The sequence below is a fragment of the Gymnoscopelus braueri genome (assembly GCF_963280865.1).
Source record: "Gymnoscopelus braueri genome assembly, chromosome: 12".
Lineage (NCBI taxonomy): Eukaryota > Metazoa > Chordata > Actinopteri > Myctophiformes > Myctophidae > Gymnoscopelus > Gymnoscopelus braueri.
Genome location: NC_137614.1, coordinates 41,626,633 through 41,642,113, shown reverse-complemented (window position 1 = coordinate 41,642,113; position 15,481 = coordinate 41,626,633). Strand labels below are relative to the sequence as shown.

The 15,481-nt window shown below is 38.8% G+C and overlaps 1 protein-coding gene across 1 annotated transcript; it reads right to left on the bottom strand.

Annotated features, from left to right (window-relative positions):
* Nucleotides 1-3,197: 3,197 nt before the first annotated feature.
* On the bottom strand, nt 3,198-14,956 carry slc13a3 (solute carrier family 13 member 3; the record flags this gene model as incomplete). Its single annotated transcript, XM_080443996.1, has 13 exons — nt 3,198-3,380; nt 3,524-3,661; nt 5,306-5,467; nt 5,995-6,107; nt 8,019-8,116; nt 8,566-8,670; nt 8,777-8,869; nt 9,565-9,690; nt 9,800-9,979; nt 10,772-10,841; nt 11,860-12,038; nt 12,570-12,835; nt 14,849-14,956. The coding sequence occupies 13 exons, from the start codon at nt 14,954-14,956 to the stop codon at nt 3,198-3,200; spliced, it is 1,821 nt and encodes a 606-aa protein (XP_080300122.1).
* Between the last annotated feature and the right edge of the window lie 525 nt (nt 14,957-15,481).

The following is a 15,481-nucleotide window of genomic DNA, read 5'->3' as shown; positions in this document are numbered from 1 at the left end:
TCCTCTTTGCTTTGCTTTTTAATCACTCTTTTCTGTGGTGTGCAATGAGTTGCACTTTCTGTATGAATTCTCTTTAATCACATGAATTCTAGCGTGCCTATTCTGGACGCTTGTAGCTATTTATGGTAAAGAGATTTGGAGTAGAGGGAAAAAGAAGAGGCCCTCGTATAGAGCCCTGGGGGACTTCCCATAATGGTGTGTTATGATCCGGGGGAAGGTCATGGGCAACTTTTTGTTTGTTTATGTTTTATACTTTAATATTTAACTTTTTTTAATTTATTTTACACTGGAAGTTAAAGGACAGGAAGCTTGGGCCAGACATCACAACACTGGAGTCATACTGATGTCACAGCACTGACATCATAGATTGACCTGCCAGTACTTTGTGCCTATTTCAGCTGTGGAATGAATAACCCGGTCAACACTGGAAACCCTGGGTAGTGAGATATATAAGTAACGTTGGATTTGGTTTGGTTTGATTGTGATAGGAGGCCAAAAGGGCAAAGGCAACTAACTGCCTACATTCAAATGATAATTTGACAAAAACAGTAACTCTCTGCATGTACTTTCATACAACTCAGGATGTTTACAATAATAATTCATGTTGTACATCAGTGACATACTATTTTCCTAGAAGGTGAGTTCTGAAAAACAGCAAACATGGTCGTTTTTTTCCGAGTCTTTCATCTTACACGTTACACAGATTCATGCTGTCCAAGCCATCATGCTGGTGTTGGGTGACTTATAGTTTTGAAAATGTGAACTGGGACACTCAGGGCCCCTGGTCTTCACTGACCCCGCTACCACTAACTAACAGAGTTCAGTTAACCATTAAGTTAACCATTGTGGCAAACCTTGTGACTTCCAGACAATTTACAGCATCAAGCAGACGTCAAGGTATTTACAACCTCATGGTCCTTCTTCACTAAGGGGCTCATATGTCAGAGACAACGAGATGCTAGTAAATAAAAAAAAGAGTACTACTGTTTGACTTGTAGTAGTGGTTATTTATTTATTTCGGTCCATTTAACAGAACAGATATATACAAACATACATAAAGTTTAAGTCTGCCATTGTTAGCAACCTTGTATGTCCAAAACCGTTCTTTTTTATTATGAAATAAAACATTCTAAATAGTGAAAATAGCCGATCTACAAGCTCACAACAACACGTCGAGATGCGATGCGTTGTAAGATTATAGATCTGCTATTTTCACCACTTTTATGTGAGGCGTATGATGAAATAATACGAAAGAAACATAAAAATGTGTAACATGGAGACAGCAACGTCCGACAGCAACGATATGTATGTATGTATGTATGTATGTATGTATGTATGTATGTATGTATGTATGTATGTATGTATGTATGTACTGTATGTATGTATGTATGTTAGTTGTAGTATTCAAGGGTTCTAAATGATAATATGAATGAGGAAATACATTTCATATATATACACTGTATACACACACATACGCTCATATTATATCATAAATTAATTTCTTAATATACCAACTTACTCTAATCATGGTCACTATCACTCTAATCAAATGAATGAACAACTTGCAAACAAATAACGCAAACTCTGTTCAGTTTATTTTAGAAGTAACATGTTATGCAATACAAATCACACATTAATTTGTCTGGATTCATAGACTACAGTACATAATTTTAATTTCATTCGGACTTTGAGGTACTTTTACTTTACTGGAGAATTTCCATTTTTCTTTTACTTTTACTTCTACTCCACTACAATCATTTGAAAACTTTAGTTACTAGTTACTTTGTGGATTTTGATTGTTATTACAAAATACACATAAAACACTTCAGCCCTATTTAAACTTTGGCTATTTTCAAAAGATTTGTATATACATTTTAGACATATGAGACGGGACATTCTGCATAATGAGTACTTTTACTTTTGTACTTTGACTCAAGTACATTTTGTTTATCTGACTTTTACTTGTAGTGTTTCTACTTGGAGTGTTTCTACATTGCAGTATTGATACTTTTACTTAAGTAAAGAATGTGAGTACTTTTTCCACCACTGTGCAGACCATGATATAGCAATAAAATATATATTTATAATAACTAAGAATGAGTTGATTTGACCTCTGAGTGATTCAAAGAAAAAACAAGGAACAAACACATTTGAAACATACAACAATATACAGAATAATGTATAAGGACAGTCAGTTCTTTTAGTGCCAGCAGATGTCAGCTCAGCAGCACGCAAACGCATACGCACACACACACACACACACACACACACACACACACACACACACACACACACACACACACACACACACACACACACACACACACACACACACACACACACACACACACACACACACACACACACACACACACACACACACACACACACACACTCTCAAATGGAAAAATACTTCTTCGCAACTACAGGTCAAGTTGTGGCCGCTCACAGCAGGATACATGTTTGCCCTGTTGGGCTTTGTGGAGTCAGACAGTACAATAATGTGTCCCCCAATATGTTTTTAAATTCTGCATTCTTGAAGCATCGGGACTGAAGCTTCCCTCTGCTAAACATAACAGCTCACAGCATGAGACTGAACACAGATGGGCTGCAAACTCCTCAATACTTGAGAATAAAACATTACAAAATATGCTGAGTATAATAAGCTCATTCAATGCATGGCAAGAGGTAACAGCTTCCATAAGCTCCAACCTTTATATGACCCAGAGTGCAGTTTAGTTTAGTGTCTATTAATAAACACGATGTTATCAACTAAAGTACAGTATGCTGATAGCTTTATGAATACAAAATAATTTAGTATTAACTATATAATGTACAGTATACTGATATCTTTATCAATACACCTAATTGAGTATGAATTTAATAAAGTATACTTATATCTTTATTAATAAACATCATTGAGTATGAACTATATAAAGTATACTGATATCTTTATTAACCACTCGCACCCTATATACAGTACTTAGTTGACTGGGGTCGCCTAGGGATCTATACTCTGTTTTCCCTCTACACCAGAGATCTCCAAGCTCACAATGCGTCGCAACGCGACTCATTATATTGCTATGTTCGCCTATTTTTGCAGAATGATGGCCTATTATGTCATGTTAATAAACATCATTGAGTATGAACTATAATGTATACCCTGTCATCTACCATCTTCACATCAAGAGACTAAATCAAAGTGTAGCATTGGTCGCTGGGTCGAATGACATCACGTCGATGACGCCACTGGTGATGTTGGGGTGGAGGTTAGCCCAGTCTGGGAAGGTGTTCAGGTCGAACATGGCGACGCCCCACGTGTTCATGGCCAGAGAAACTGACAGAACACCCAGAACGTTCATGACAACCCCAGTTTTTACCTGTGATCGAACACAAATATCAAACTTATTATTGAAGTGTGTTTAGTTATTTTATAATTGGTACAAAGTGTTTTAGGAATAGCAGCATGTCATGATAACGCCATTCAAGAGAAATTAATAAGTGGTCTATTGAATTTCCTCACCATGTCTTTCACCATAAGATGTCCTGAGGCAAAGGCGATGGAGTTTGGTGGGGTGGAAACGGGCAACATGAACGCGTATGAACATCCTATTGTTGCCGGCATCATGAAGTACAGAGGGTTGATGGAAACATGCATCGCCTAAAGTCACAAACACACAAACATGTCAACAAAACCACAACATTTAAACCATGTTGTTGCTGTTGGGCAGAAACCTCTAACCTCCATATGTTTTGTTTGTAAATAAATGGTCTACCTCATCATACTACAGTGTCACACAAAAGTAGCAAAAATAGCTTTAAAAAAAAGCTTAAAACATGTCACATCGCGACACATTTTGAGAATTTTTTTTTTTAATCCTGAAAAGTAACCGTTTTGGACATACGACAATGATATACGACTATACTATACTATACTTCTGCTAAAGTAATAACTGCACCAGCATTTTCAATAGAAGGTAAGCAATTAACTGCATGAACACTAGTGTCCCTATTCTGGGGCCAACATTAGTCAAAATAGCCCATCTATAAGCTTACAAAGTCTCTCGTTGCAACGTATTGTGAGCCTATAGATCGGCTATTTACTATACAGCGAAGAGATTTGGTGTAGAGGGAAAAAGGAGGGGGCCCAAGCATAGACCTCTGGGGGACTCCGTATATAGGGTTTAAATGGTTTAGCTATAGGGTGTTAAGGTGTATCAGATATATGCTGAACACATCTAAAAACATGGTGGCGTGGTATATGCTCCTGTACTTTAACAGTATTGCAGGATTTGCAACATTGCAAAGCACATCAATTCCTCAGATAATGATTACTGATAACTGCTGTTAATGTCCAACACATGCACCATTATGTAGGTCAATAACTGTGAGAGGTTAACAAGCCTATGAATCCACTGTTTAACCAGGAGGTCATATGATGTATGTATGTATGTATGTATGTATGTATGTATGTATGTATGTATGTATGTATGTATGTATGTATGTACGTACGTACGTACGTATGTACGTTCGTACATACGTACGTACATACATACGTACATACATACATACATACATACATACATACATACATACATACATACATACATACATACATACATACTTTTGGAAGCGAAATCTATAGAGGCCCCTCAACATGAGATTAACAATTTGGGGATGGATGTTACGTTTATGATACTACTGCCAGTTGGAAACGACGCAAGTTGGAAATGCATGCCCCACCCAGCTATGTCTTACCCGTGGACTACCCGTTGTACCCATCTGTCTGTCTTTGTCACTTATATGTCCTTATATGGAGATTTCAGTATCTGTTTATCTGTGTTCTTTTATGCCCATATATGGTCAGGCATGGCCAAATATGGAGTCCAGGCCAGTCTATGACCACACTATATGATGTAATATTTATGACATCAGGGTACTCTCCATATATGAGTCAGAGTGACGTGGCTGTGGTCCTGCCTATAATATAGGCCGATGTCACTCTGACTCAGCATAACCATAAATAAACCTGATACGCTCGTATATTATATGAACGCGTCAGGTTTATTTGTGGTTATGTTGAGTCAGAGTGACATTGGCCTCGACCATGTAGCCAATTTTAATATATAGGAGGATTTCACATGATCAGTGCTACTGACATACAGCATGCATGTAAACTGTACAGAATAAATAATAATAATAATAATAATAATAATGTTATTATTATTATTTAATATAAACCGCATTAACCATGGCGATCATTAGTGAGCAGCAGATGTGGCGTAGAGGTGCTGGAAGCTCTCACCAGTTCAGCGATGACAGGTAGAAATATGATGATTGTGGCCGTGTTGCTGGCAAACTCTGTGAAACAGGCCAGGAAGGCTGTGATCAACATGACAGCTGCAGCTGGTGGGACCTCAGCGATAGGCTGGAGGTGACCTCCAATCCACGCGGCCAGACCTGACTCCTGTAGGATGCCGCCACATCACCAGACAACGAAACATCATGAGATAAAGCAAGACAAATGCGATTGGCTTTGCAAACATTTGGATTTCACGGTAGCTAACTGACAGTGTGAAAGACATACACTGTACTATTTACATCGTGGCTCTGCAAGAGGCTAGCCTGTCTGTCTGTCTGTCTGTCTGTCTGTCTGTCTGTCTGTCTGTCTGTCTGTCAGTCTTATAAAAAAAAATGCTGAACCGATCAGCAACAAACTTTGTATGCGTGCAGCTAGTAGGCCATAGAAGTACCTCCACAAAATGTTTTTCGTCACATATGTTTTATATTTGTTTGAAATATTGAACGTTATTTTATAAGGAACGTCAATGGGGCTCTGATCGTGCTGAAACCGTCATACAGTTTTATGTCATAGACGACTGACATAATACAGTATATGACTGAGGTCACATAAAGTAACCCTGTTTCTATGTGGAGATCCACATCATTTTGTAGTTGGGTCAAAGTCAACATGCAATAATCAACAAACTCTACCTCACAGCCTTTGGCCATCGCGAAACCTCCACCAAGCAACAGAATGATGTTCCACGGAACAGAGTCCTGAGCTTTCTTCCAGGACAACAGAGGAATATACGGTGTATTTGATGCTGAGGACAAAACAGTTTAACATAGTTAATTTGTATTGTAATTGCCCACTATGTTTATTACAGTACATGTACATGATGCAAATTACTTCAGTAAAACTAAGCCTATCAAGTTGTCACTCTGAGAGTTTCCAAATGAAACCAAATGGACCCTTACGGTTCCATTTAGTTCCATTTGTAAACCAAATTAACACTGAGGATTTTCCTGAATATCCTTGTTTGAATTGCTTCCTCTTTTTAGGGATGAAAATCTACAAAACCATTCTTGAAACTCACTGATGAAGCAATAACTATTACTGTAATAAGCTCAGTCACAATATTGCCACATGTTTTTCTTCTTTTTACAAGTACTATGAGAATATTGTTATATACTTCAGTGTAACATGCATATTTTGTGCTCAGTACATGAAATCGAGAAACATAAAAGCACCTTGGTTTTCAAATTTGGTTCAAATTAAATTAGAAATTCCCTAATATCGAATTAATGTATTAAAGGTAGGGTAAGTGATATTTCTTGGTTAAAATCATTTTGTTAAAAGGTCTATAATCTATATTCTGATAGTACTCATTGCTAGAGTGTCTGTTCAGTAACAGGGGTCTCCCCGTCTTTCACTTGTTTAATCAGTATCCTGTGCGAGTTCTCTCTCCTGAATATGCATTTTCTGCTAACTAAAGAGCTGGTGAGACAGGGAGAACCCTGTTACTGAACAAACATTCTGTATCAATGACTACTAAAGAATATCACTTACCCTCTACTTTTAAGATACTTCCAGGCCTGCATATAAATACCCTTCAGTTTTTATCAGGTACTTTAATTTTTACCAAGGTAAAAAATGTAATTGTTTAACCCCATGAACCCAATGATCTTTTGGGTTCGTTGTGAACTTTTTTTCTATTCTTCATCCATGTCCAGTGGTTTGTTTGAGCAGCTGAACACACACACACACACACACACACACACACGCGCACACGCGCACACACGCACACGCACACGCACACACACACACACACACATGCGCGCGCGGACGCGTACACACGCGTACAGACAAATGCATGGACACACATGCGCGTGTGCTCACATGTGCATAAACACATACACACAGATGTACAGACAAATGCATGCATGCTCATGCGCGGCGTGCACTCACAGAACGAGACTGTGGCAACATTTTCTTGTGAGATTAATATAATCACACAAACACCTCGTTCAGACTCTAATCTACATCATTAACATTCCTCTGACGATTTGCTACTTATTTGTAACAGCTGCAGTCCAAGCTTACATTATAGAGCCTTTGTGGTGGTCAATGTTAAAGCTGTAAACATGTTTTAATTAATACAATTACTATTATTATTATTTTAACCAATCTGTGTGGTAGAGTATGTTAATACAATATAACTAGTACATCTGCAGTGATTGGAGGAGGTCTCCCTGCTCTTCCATTGAGATATTTAGACCCTGGTGTTGGGTAGGACGCCTAGTGGTTGACAATGTCAATAAAGTTATTTGAAGAAGAAAGCGCACCTGGTTGGACACTAGGGGCCCTATCTTGCATGCCGCCTTACCACTTCTGCCTAAACTTATTAGCCATATATATTTTACTGTTTTGAAAAACGTTTCAAAATAGTAAAAAATGGAAAAGAGTTTAGGGAGAGGGGGTAAGGCGGTGCCCAAGATAGGGTCCTAGATGTGCCGCCATCTTTATTGTAGTTCGGACATCGCTGCAATTAACTCTCTCCATCGGGAGAGACATACAACCTACATATTGTAGCTTTTAATTCCTGGATGAAACATAAATGACTAAACAACTCAACTCTGTGACATTTGTTTGTACATTGTTACTTTGGTTTCTTGATTCTTTTTCATTGATACATGTATGAGTGTTTGTTTGTTTGTTTGTGTGTTTGTTTGACCTTGAGGGTTGGACCACCAGCTGAGAGAAGGTTTCTGGGAGGGGAAGAAGAAGAGCATTGAGACGATGATGACTCCTGTCACTGCGTCAGAAACATACCTGAAGGAAACACCATCGAATTAATCGCTTTAATCGACTGGATTTTAATGAAATAATACATTTTCAAAAATACTTAAAATAGACGTTCTACAAGCTCACAATGCGACACGTGGCGAGCTTGTAGATTTTGCTTGAGGCTGCAGAGGTTATGGTGTTCTTATCCCTGGTTGTGTAATATGTGCATTATGTGTAATGTGCAATGTATAATTAGTGATTTGATACAGTATGTACTGTATAGCATTTGTTCTTAAAGTGCGGCCTGGGGACCCCCAGGGGTCCTTGGGGGGTTTACAAGGGTCCCCAGCAAAAGTAGTTAATGTAGCATCACAACCATTTTAACCACTTTACCCATTTATATGTTGTTATTCAAAAATAGCTATTTTTGAAATAGCTTCTGATGCAGGTGAGTGACCATACCCTTAGTTAAGAATGTTGCATTTGTTTCTTACCCTTTCTTAAAGAACACAGACCAGCCGGTGACAAACTTGGGGTCTCGTGTGAACAGCAGGACGGCGAACAACACGAAGAAGAAACAAATGGCCCCTTCGGCGAAACTAAAAACGGGCGTTGAGTAAAATGAACGTCAGTGCAAAGTAGATTGACATCAATGTAAGCATTTAATTTACGTTGCATGAGATTGACACACACGGAGATCCTCACTTTATGGGTCCCAGTTTCCTGTAGTCGTCATCGATGACGGCTTCTGCTTTGGCTTCTGCCAGCGCTCTTTCATCCTGTCTCTTGGAACACAATCTGTGTAACATAGGGCTGGTAAATTAATATTTGGTATTCGAATATTCCTCGAATATGGGGAAAATATGTATATTCGAATATGAAAATTAATATTCGATTAAAAAACATTTAAAATATTTTGTATTTATTTATTTTGTATAATTCTTTTCATGTTTATTTGACAGGGACAATACAAAAAACTATGTATCAAGTTATAAAAACAAACAAAATATATGTTTTATTGGATCCGAGCACTTGATACTGTACATACATTTTTTTGTATTGTCCCTGTCAAATAAACATTATATATTTTTTATAATAATAATATTCAAATATATTCAAATATCTGCCAATTTTTAAGACCAATATTCGCAAATCATTTCTGAGGAATGTTACCAGCCCTAGTGCAACATGAAGACGCCATAAACCGAAACGAAATCCGAAATGATCAAACACCACACAGAGGAGAAAGAAAAGAAGAAGAAGGAAATGCTTTGCTTTCAGAATCACTTCTCAATTTCAGTGCAAAATGACTCATACGGTCATAATGTTCTCATAAGGCAGTATTGGTTTAAGTGGTTAACCACTTTCAACCTGGCGTCCCTAGACGTCATTATAATCAAAAGACTTTCTGAAAATGGCGAGATCTTCATGCTCACGAGGTTGCGGAATGTAGATCGAACGTTCAAATATGTGATCATAGAATCTCTCCACACCTTGTGTTCAATCCCCCGTAGAGAAACGAAATCCAGATCCAAGCCAGGAACAGAAACACACACATGAGAGGGAACGCAAATGCAAACCAAGATCCAAAGTTGATGACGTCACAATCTGGAAAGTAACTACAAATCAAAAACAAACATCACAGTATTAATGTGGCGTCAACACTTTCCTCCTAAAAGACAAAATCCGCCCACAATTTAGTTTTGCCCTCCTTGACATGTCGTTGACCTTTTCAGTTGTCCAATCAGGATGAGGTTGGGTGCGGTTCCGGTCAGCGTGGCAGTGCCTCCGATGCTGGCAGAGTACGGAATGCAGATCAGGAAGCCTTTCCACACCTTCATCTGGTACTCTGACTCTGAACGCAGGTCTTCAGCTGATGTCACATCACTGCGCTCTGTTCCATCAACCCTATAAGGTGTCAACAGGATTATTTGTCTAATTGTTTATTTGCACGGAGCAGAGTTAAGCCTGAATTAAACTTCGCCGTATGGCGAAAATAGCAGAATTACAAGCTCACAAGTGCAACACGTTGTGAACTTGTAGGTCGGCGATGCCGTATGAGAGAGCCTAAATTAGGCTTCAAACTGCTAGCTATGTTTCATCTATTCTGATTCTGATTCTGATTCTGATTCTATAATGCAAATGGGTTAAAGCTACAATCCTACATTTTATGTCCGTTGTCTCCCTCTCCCAATGGACAGATGTCATTGCAATGATTTAAATGCACATCTAGTATCCAATTCGGTGCACTGTCTGCTTCAAATAATTGTTTTGACAATGACATTGTCAACCAGTAGTGTCCTGTCCAGGGTCTAAATGTCTCAATGGAAGAGTAGGGAGTAGGGAGTAGGGAGTAGTAGCGCTCCTAGCACTGCAGATGTAGTAATTCTATTGTATTAACATACTCCACCATACAGTTTGGTTAAACCATTAAAGTCTACCATACCAGCCCTGACAAAGAAGGACAGTCATTTTGTATTTTAAAACAAAATGTGGAAGCCATAGAGTTCAAACCACATTTTATTCATTAAAATAAGACCCGGACTGTAGTTTAATCCGATGAACCAACATGCTATCAAAATGATTATATATGATATATTCATGATATTGAATAGTGTTGTTCTACTTATGTGGTTTGGTAAACAGCATGTTGTTTTCATGACAGCTCATCTCAGATTCATGTATTTATGTTCTCCTTACCCGTCTTTTGATAATATTTGTTTTTCTGACGGCCGTGCGTTCACTGACTGCAGCTTTAAGTTGGGTTGACCTGAGAGAAGTTGAACGGGAGAAGTCGTGTCAGGTTCACATCAAAACCATTTCGAGATACTTTGTAGCTAAATATGAGAATGACACTGTACGTGTTCTTTGATGTTTAATGCCTGACTTGAAAGCAGCCTAACATTATCAATAAATTACTTTTTGAATATTGTCTAACTTCTCCAGAGCTTAATGTGTTGGAACAAATTATTGTACAAAGTTCACATCCTGGCTTACATATTACAAATACAAGAGATACACATTTCTGTGCACCCTACAATACCTGTATGAATAGATAGAATCTATAATCACACTATTTTAACACAAGCTTTCATGACTTGAATACGTTTTGTGGCTTTGATCTGTCAGAGGGAGTGAGTTCAGACTACATTCCACACATACGGTGTCTGGGTGTGAATGGCCAGCCTCGACACAACGCTGCCTTGTGAGCCAGCAGAACACAGGAGGTTCTGTGGGCGTAACTATGACCACATAATCACCTGATTAAAATTGATTATTTGCGCTAATCGCAAATATTTTTGCACAACCGTTTCCATTAATCTGTATAAAAAGATGGATGACATCAATATGTTTCCATCAATATTATCACGTCCATAGTCCAATGTCCATACTCTTTAAACCACTTTCAACCTGTTTCCCTATTTTGGGCATTTGCTGTAGGGAAAACATGTTCAAAACTGTTGACATGTTTTCATACATTTTCAAACATTTTCAAACATTTTCAAACATTTTCAAACATTTTGAAAAATACTTAAAATGGCAGATCTAGAAGCATTTCTTTGTATATTTCAGTAATAGGCCCTTATAAGATTTTTTTTTTTTGCCCTGTGCAATTTTACGTACGTTCACAAAGCCTAAAAGGCAAACAGAAATGTCATTTTTATTTATCTTATGTTCCAATGTTCAGTGCCAAAAACAGCATCATCAAAATCATGAATCGCAACTATTTGTATGACAATTAGACATCAACTAAAATGTCATGAACGTTCCAGCCCTACAGTAGTTACCATTTAGCATGTCATTGTCTGACTCTTCTATCGACCTGCAGTTCCGTTTCAAGTCCTCCAGGGGCCCATAGAGACTCTCCAGGATAGCGTTAGCAATAGGAAGCATCATGGCGGTGGTAGCGGTGTTGCTAAGCCACATGGACAGGAAGGATGAGGTCAGCATCATTCCGAGGATAAGCCTGGGAACAGAATGTGGTACACAGTCATCGACCAGCAAAGGTTTTTGACATTTATTCAACATCGTTGACTAGGGGTCCCCCAGGGGGTCTGTACTTGGCCCCTTCCTTTTTACGCCTCCGCCAGCGACAGCCATTGTCGGAGGAATTATGTTTCCGTGTGGTTCGTCCGCCCCGACCGTTGTGAACGCAATGTTTCGGGAACGCCTTGAGGGAATTTCATGACATTTGGCACAAACGTCCACTTGGATTCAAGGATGAACCGATTAGAAGTAGGTGGTCAAAGGTCAAGGTCACTGTGGCCTCACAAATCACATTCTTAAAATTACACCAAATCTCGTCACCGAAAAAAAGGTGATCTACAAGCTCGCAACGTGTCACAACGCGTGTTGTGAGCTTGTAGATTAGCTATTTTTCACCAAATGTTCGACTATCATGACATGCCGAGAAAAGGGACGCTAGGGTTCATGTGATTAAAACATACGATAATAAACATCGTTGGATTTTTCTTCTAAGGTTTAGTCTCCTCCTCACCAAGCAGGCTTCACTCCGACAATCTTCAAGACCTTCAGGGCTATCCTGCGATGCAGGCCCCACTCCTCGATGGCCGACGCCATCACCAGACCGGCGAGGAAGAGGAAGTTGGTGTCAAGGAAGTACTGAGGGCAAACGGTTTTGGACGGAAGGATTCCCAAGGTCGGGAAGAGGCACACGGGCAGCATGGCGGTGACGGCCAGGGGAAGAGCCTCTGTGCACCACCACGACGCCATCAGCAGAACCACGTAAAGGCATCTCCCCTCCTGAAAAAGAACCGATGCCTTGATGTGAATATTTGTGATCTCGTTTGGACACTTTTGGACTCTTTTGTGTGTGTGTGTGTGTGTGTGTGTGTGTGTGTGTGTGTGTGTGTGTGTGTGTGTGTGTGTGTGTGTGTGTGTGTGTGTGTGTGTGTGTGTGTGTGTGTGTGTACAAGCAGTATGCACAGCAGAGTACCAAACAGACACCTTTTTTTCGTGACTGAACAGGTGATTAATATCATTTATATAATAGTATATTTATCATAATCATAACATTCATGAAATTACAAGTGTGTTTCGCTTAAAGCACCTTGTGCTTCTTGCACATTTCTCACTGCTGCCAAAGACATAACTGCGTTAAGAGGTTTATCATACATGTCATTCTACCTGTAGTTTAAGTTTATTTTATCCTTCATTACATCCAGTATTATTATAATTGTTTCATCTTGTTATAAGTAAACAACAATAAGTAGCATAAGCAAACAAATGCTGCCCATTAGCCCTGTTCATATACTATACAGGGCTTCTGATAATCACAATATATCACAAAATAATGAAAATATATATTAATTTGAAACATTTCAAAAACATTGTGCCATCTCTAAAGCATACACAGTAATCAAAACAGCCATATGGACTGTATAGATAGCTGACACTGCTGTTAAGCTCTTATCACAGCATTTAGAAAGCATCTGAACCAAAACCCATCTTGATGCTAAGATTTTGGATGGCCAAGTTTAGAATGATACATATTACTGTATTGTATTATAATTATTGATGTAGCCTATTATTGTGAGCTTGTAGATCTGCTATTTTCGGCAAAGAGATTTTGTGTAGCTGGGAAAAGAGCAGACTGAAAGTAGGCTACAGAGTGAGAGGTCAGGTTTACTAAGTATTGACGGTTTAAGTGGTTAAATGTCTGAAAATACACATGAACATGAATCCAACACACACTGATGATAGTGCTGTCAAACAAGTCTATGAAGCTTCAAGCTATATCTATGAAACGTGGGGGTTCTTGCTTCATCTCTCTCTCTCAGCTAAGGGGTCCTTGGCCTGAAAAACATTGAAGACTCCTGGTGGAGTAGATGGACGTTGTATTCATGTAGCAGCCTATATACTTGAGTAAAGGGACTGGCCCTAAAGTGCTACAAAGCGCATCAATATGTGAAAATGCAAACCTAAGTGGGTTCAGTGGGTTTAGTTTGGGACATCCTCCAGTTGAAACAAAACGCATCTCTACATGTTAAATCATGGCAAAAGCTGCTTAACTAAAACAATTACAAATGTTAACCATCGAACCAACATAACAATAAAGCCTGTGCATGATTTGCTGGCTTGAACGAGTGAATTGCCTTTTCAGCTAATTGTTCAGTAGGTTTTTGTCAGGAATGTATCAATTGAATTCCAGTGAGTGTGGAAATGCTGTGAAACACGTGCACTAACATAAGCAGTGGTGGAAAAGGTACTCAAATCTTTTACTTAAGTAGAAGTATCAATACTGCAATGTAGAAATACCCTGTAAAAATCAGGAATTAAAAATGTACTTGAATAAAAGTACAAAAGTATTGGTATCAAAATGTACTTAAAGTACCAAAAGTAGAAAGTACTCAATATGCAGAATGTCCCATTTCAAAAGTTTTCAAATGTATAAAAATATTTTGAAAATAGCAGATCTACAAGCTCACAATGCCTCCCATCATGACACATTGTGAGCTTGTAGATTTTCAAATAGCCATGGCTGAAGTGCTTAATGTATGTTTTACAAAGTAACTAACTAAAGTTTTCAAATAATTGTAGTGGAGTAAACGCACAATGTTGACTGTGAGATGTAGTGGAGTAGAAGTAAAAGTATTGAAAATGGGAAATAGCCTACTCCAGTAAAGTAAAAGAAAATCCTCAAAAGTGTAGTAGCCTACAGCACTTGAGTAAATGTACTTAGTTACTTTACACCACTGGCACTAAACGTGAGCCTAATATTCATGTCAGCACCATCATGAAACCACTTCTTCTTACCTTCTCTGGAAGAGCAAAAATCAAAGGCAGAAACAGAAGTGGAGCCAGAAGGACGATCAGCTGTTTCCTCACGCACCACAGTTTCTTTGACACAACTGACAGGTCCATAATAATATTATCAAAATAGCAACAAAAGAAAACAGCAGATCCGTCCTGTTATTAGTGCACGGACGTCTGAAACTGCCTGTTTTCTGCGGCGTCTGCTGATCAGAACTTCGCAGATCTGTGTTGTTTTATTACTTTGACCTCCTGATCGCAGTGTTTTGGGGACAGAAAGATTAACCATCTGCAGCTTACAGGTTAACTCCTCAGATGAATGAAGGGATGGAGTTTTTTTTTTTTTTTTGGACGGACGGACATGATCATCATCATGATCTTATAACTCCAAGTGTTTCCATAAGAATAAACACGTGAGTTGAGGACTGGACAAACAAGCGAAGTATTTCGGTTAATTATACATCACACAAGTGTTTCCCAAACGCAGGGTCGCGACCCGTTTTGGGGCCGCGGGCCTGCTTTTATGGGTCGCGAGTAAATGTCGCGGGGTTTGTAACCGTGCCCCCCCCCCCCAAAAAAAAATACATTAATAAGGGTAATAATGATAATAAAAATAATAGTAACAACAATACATTT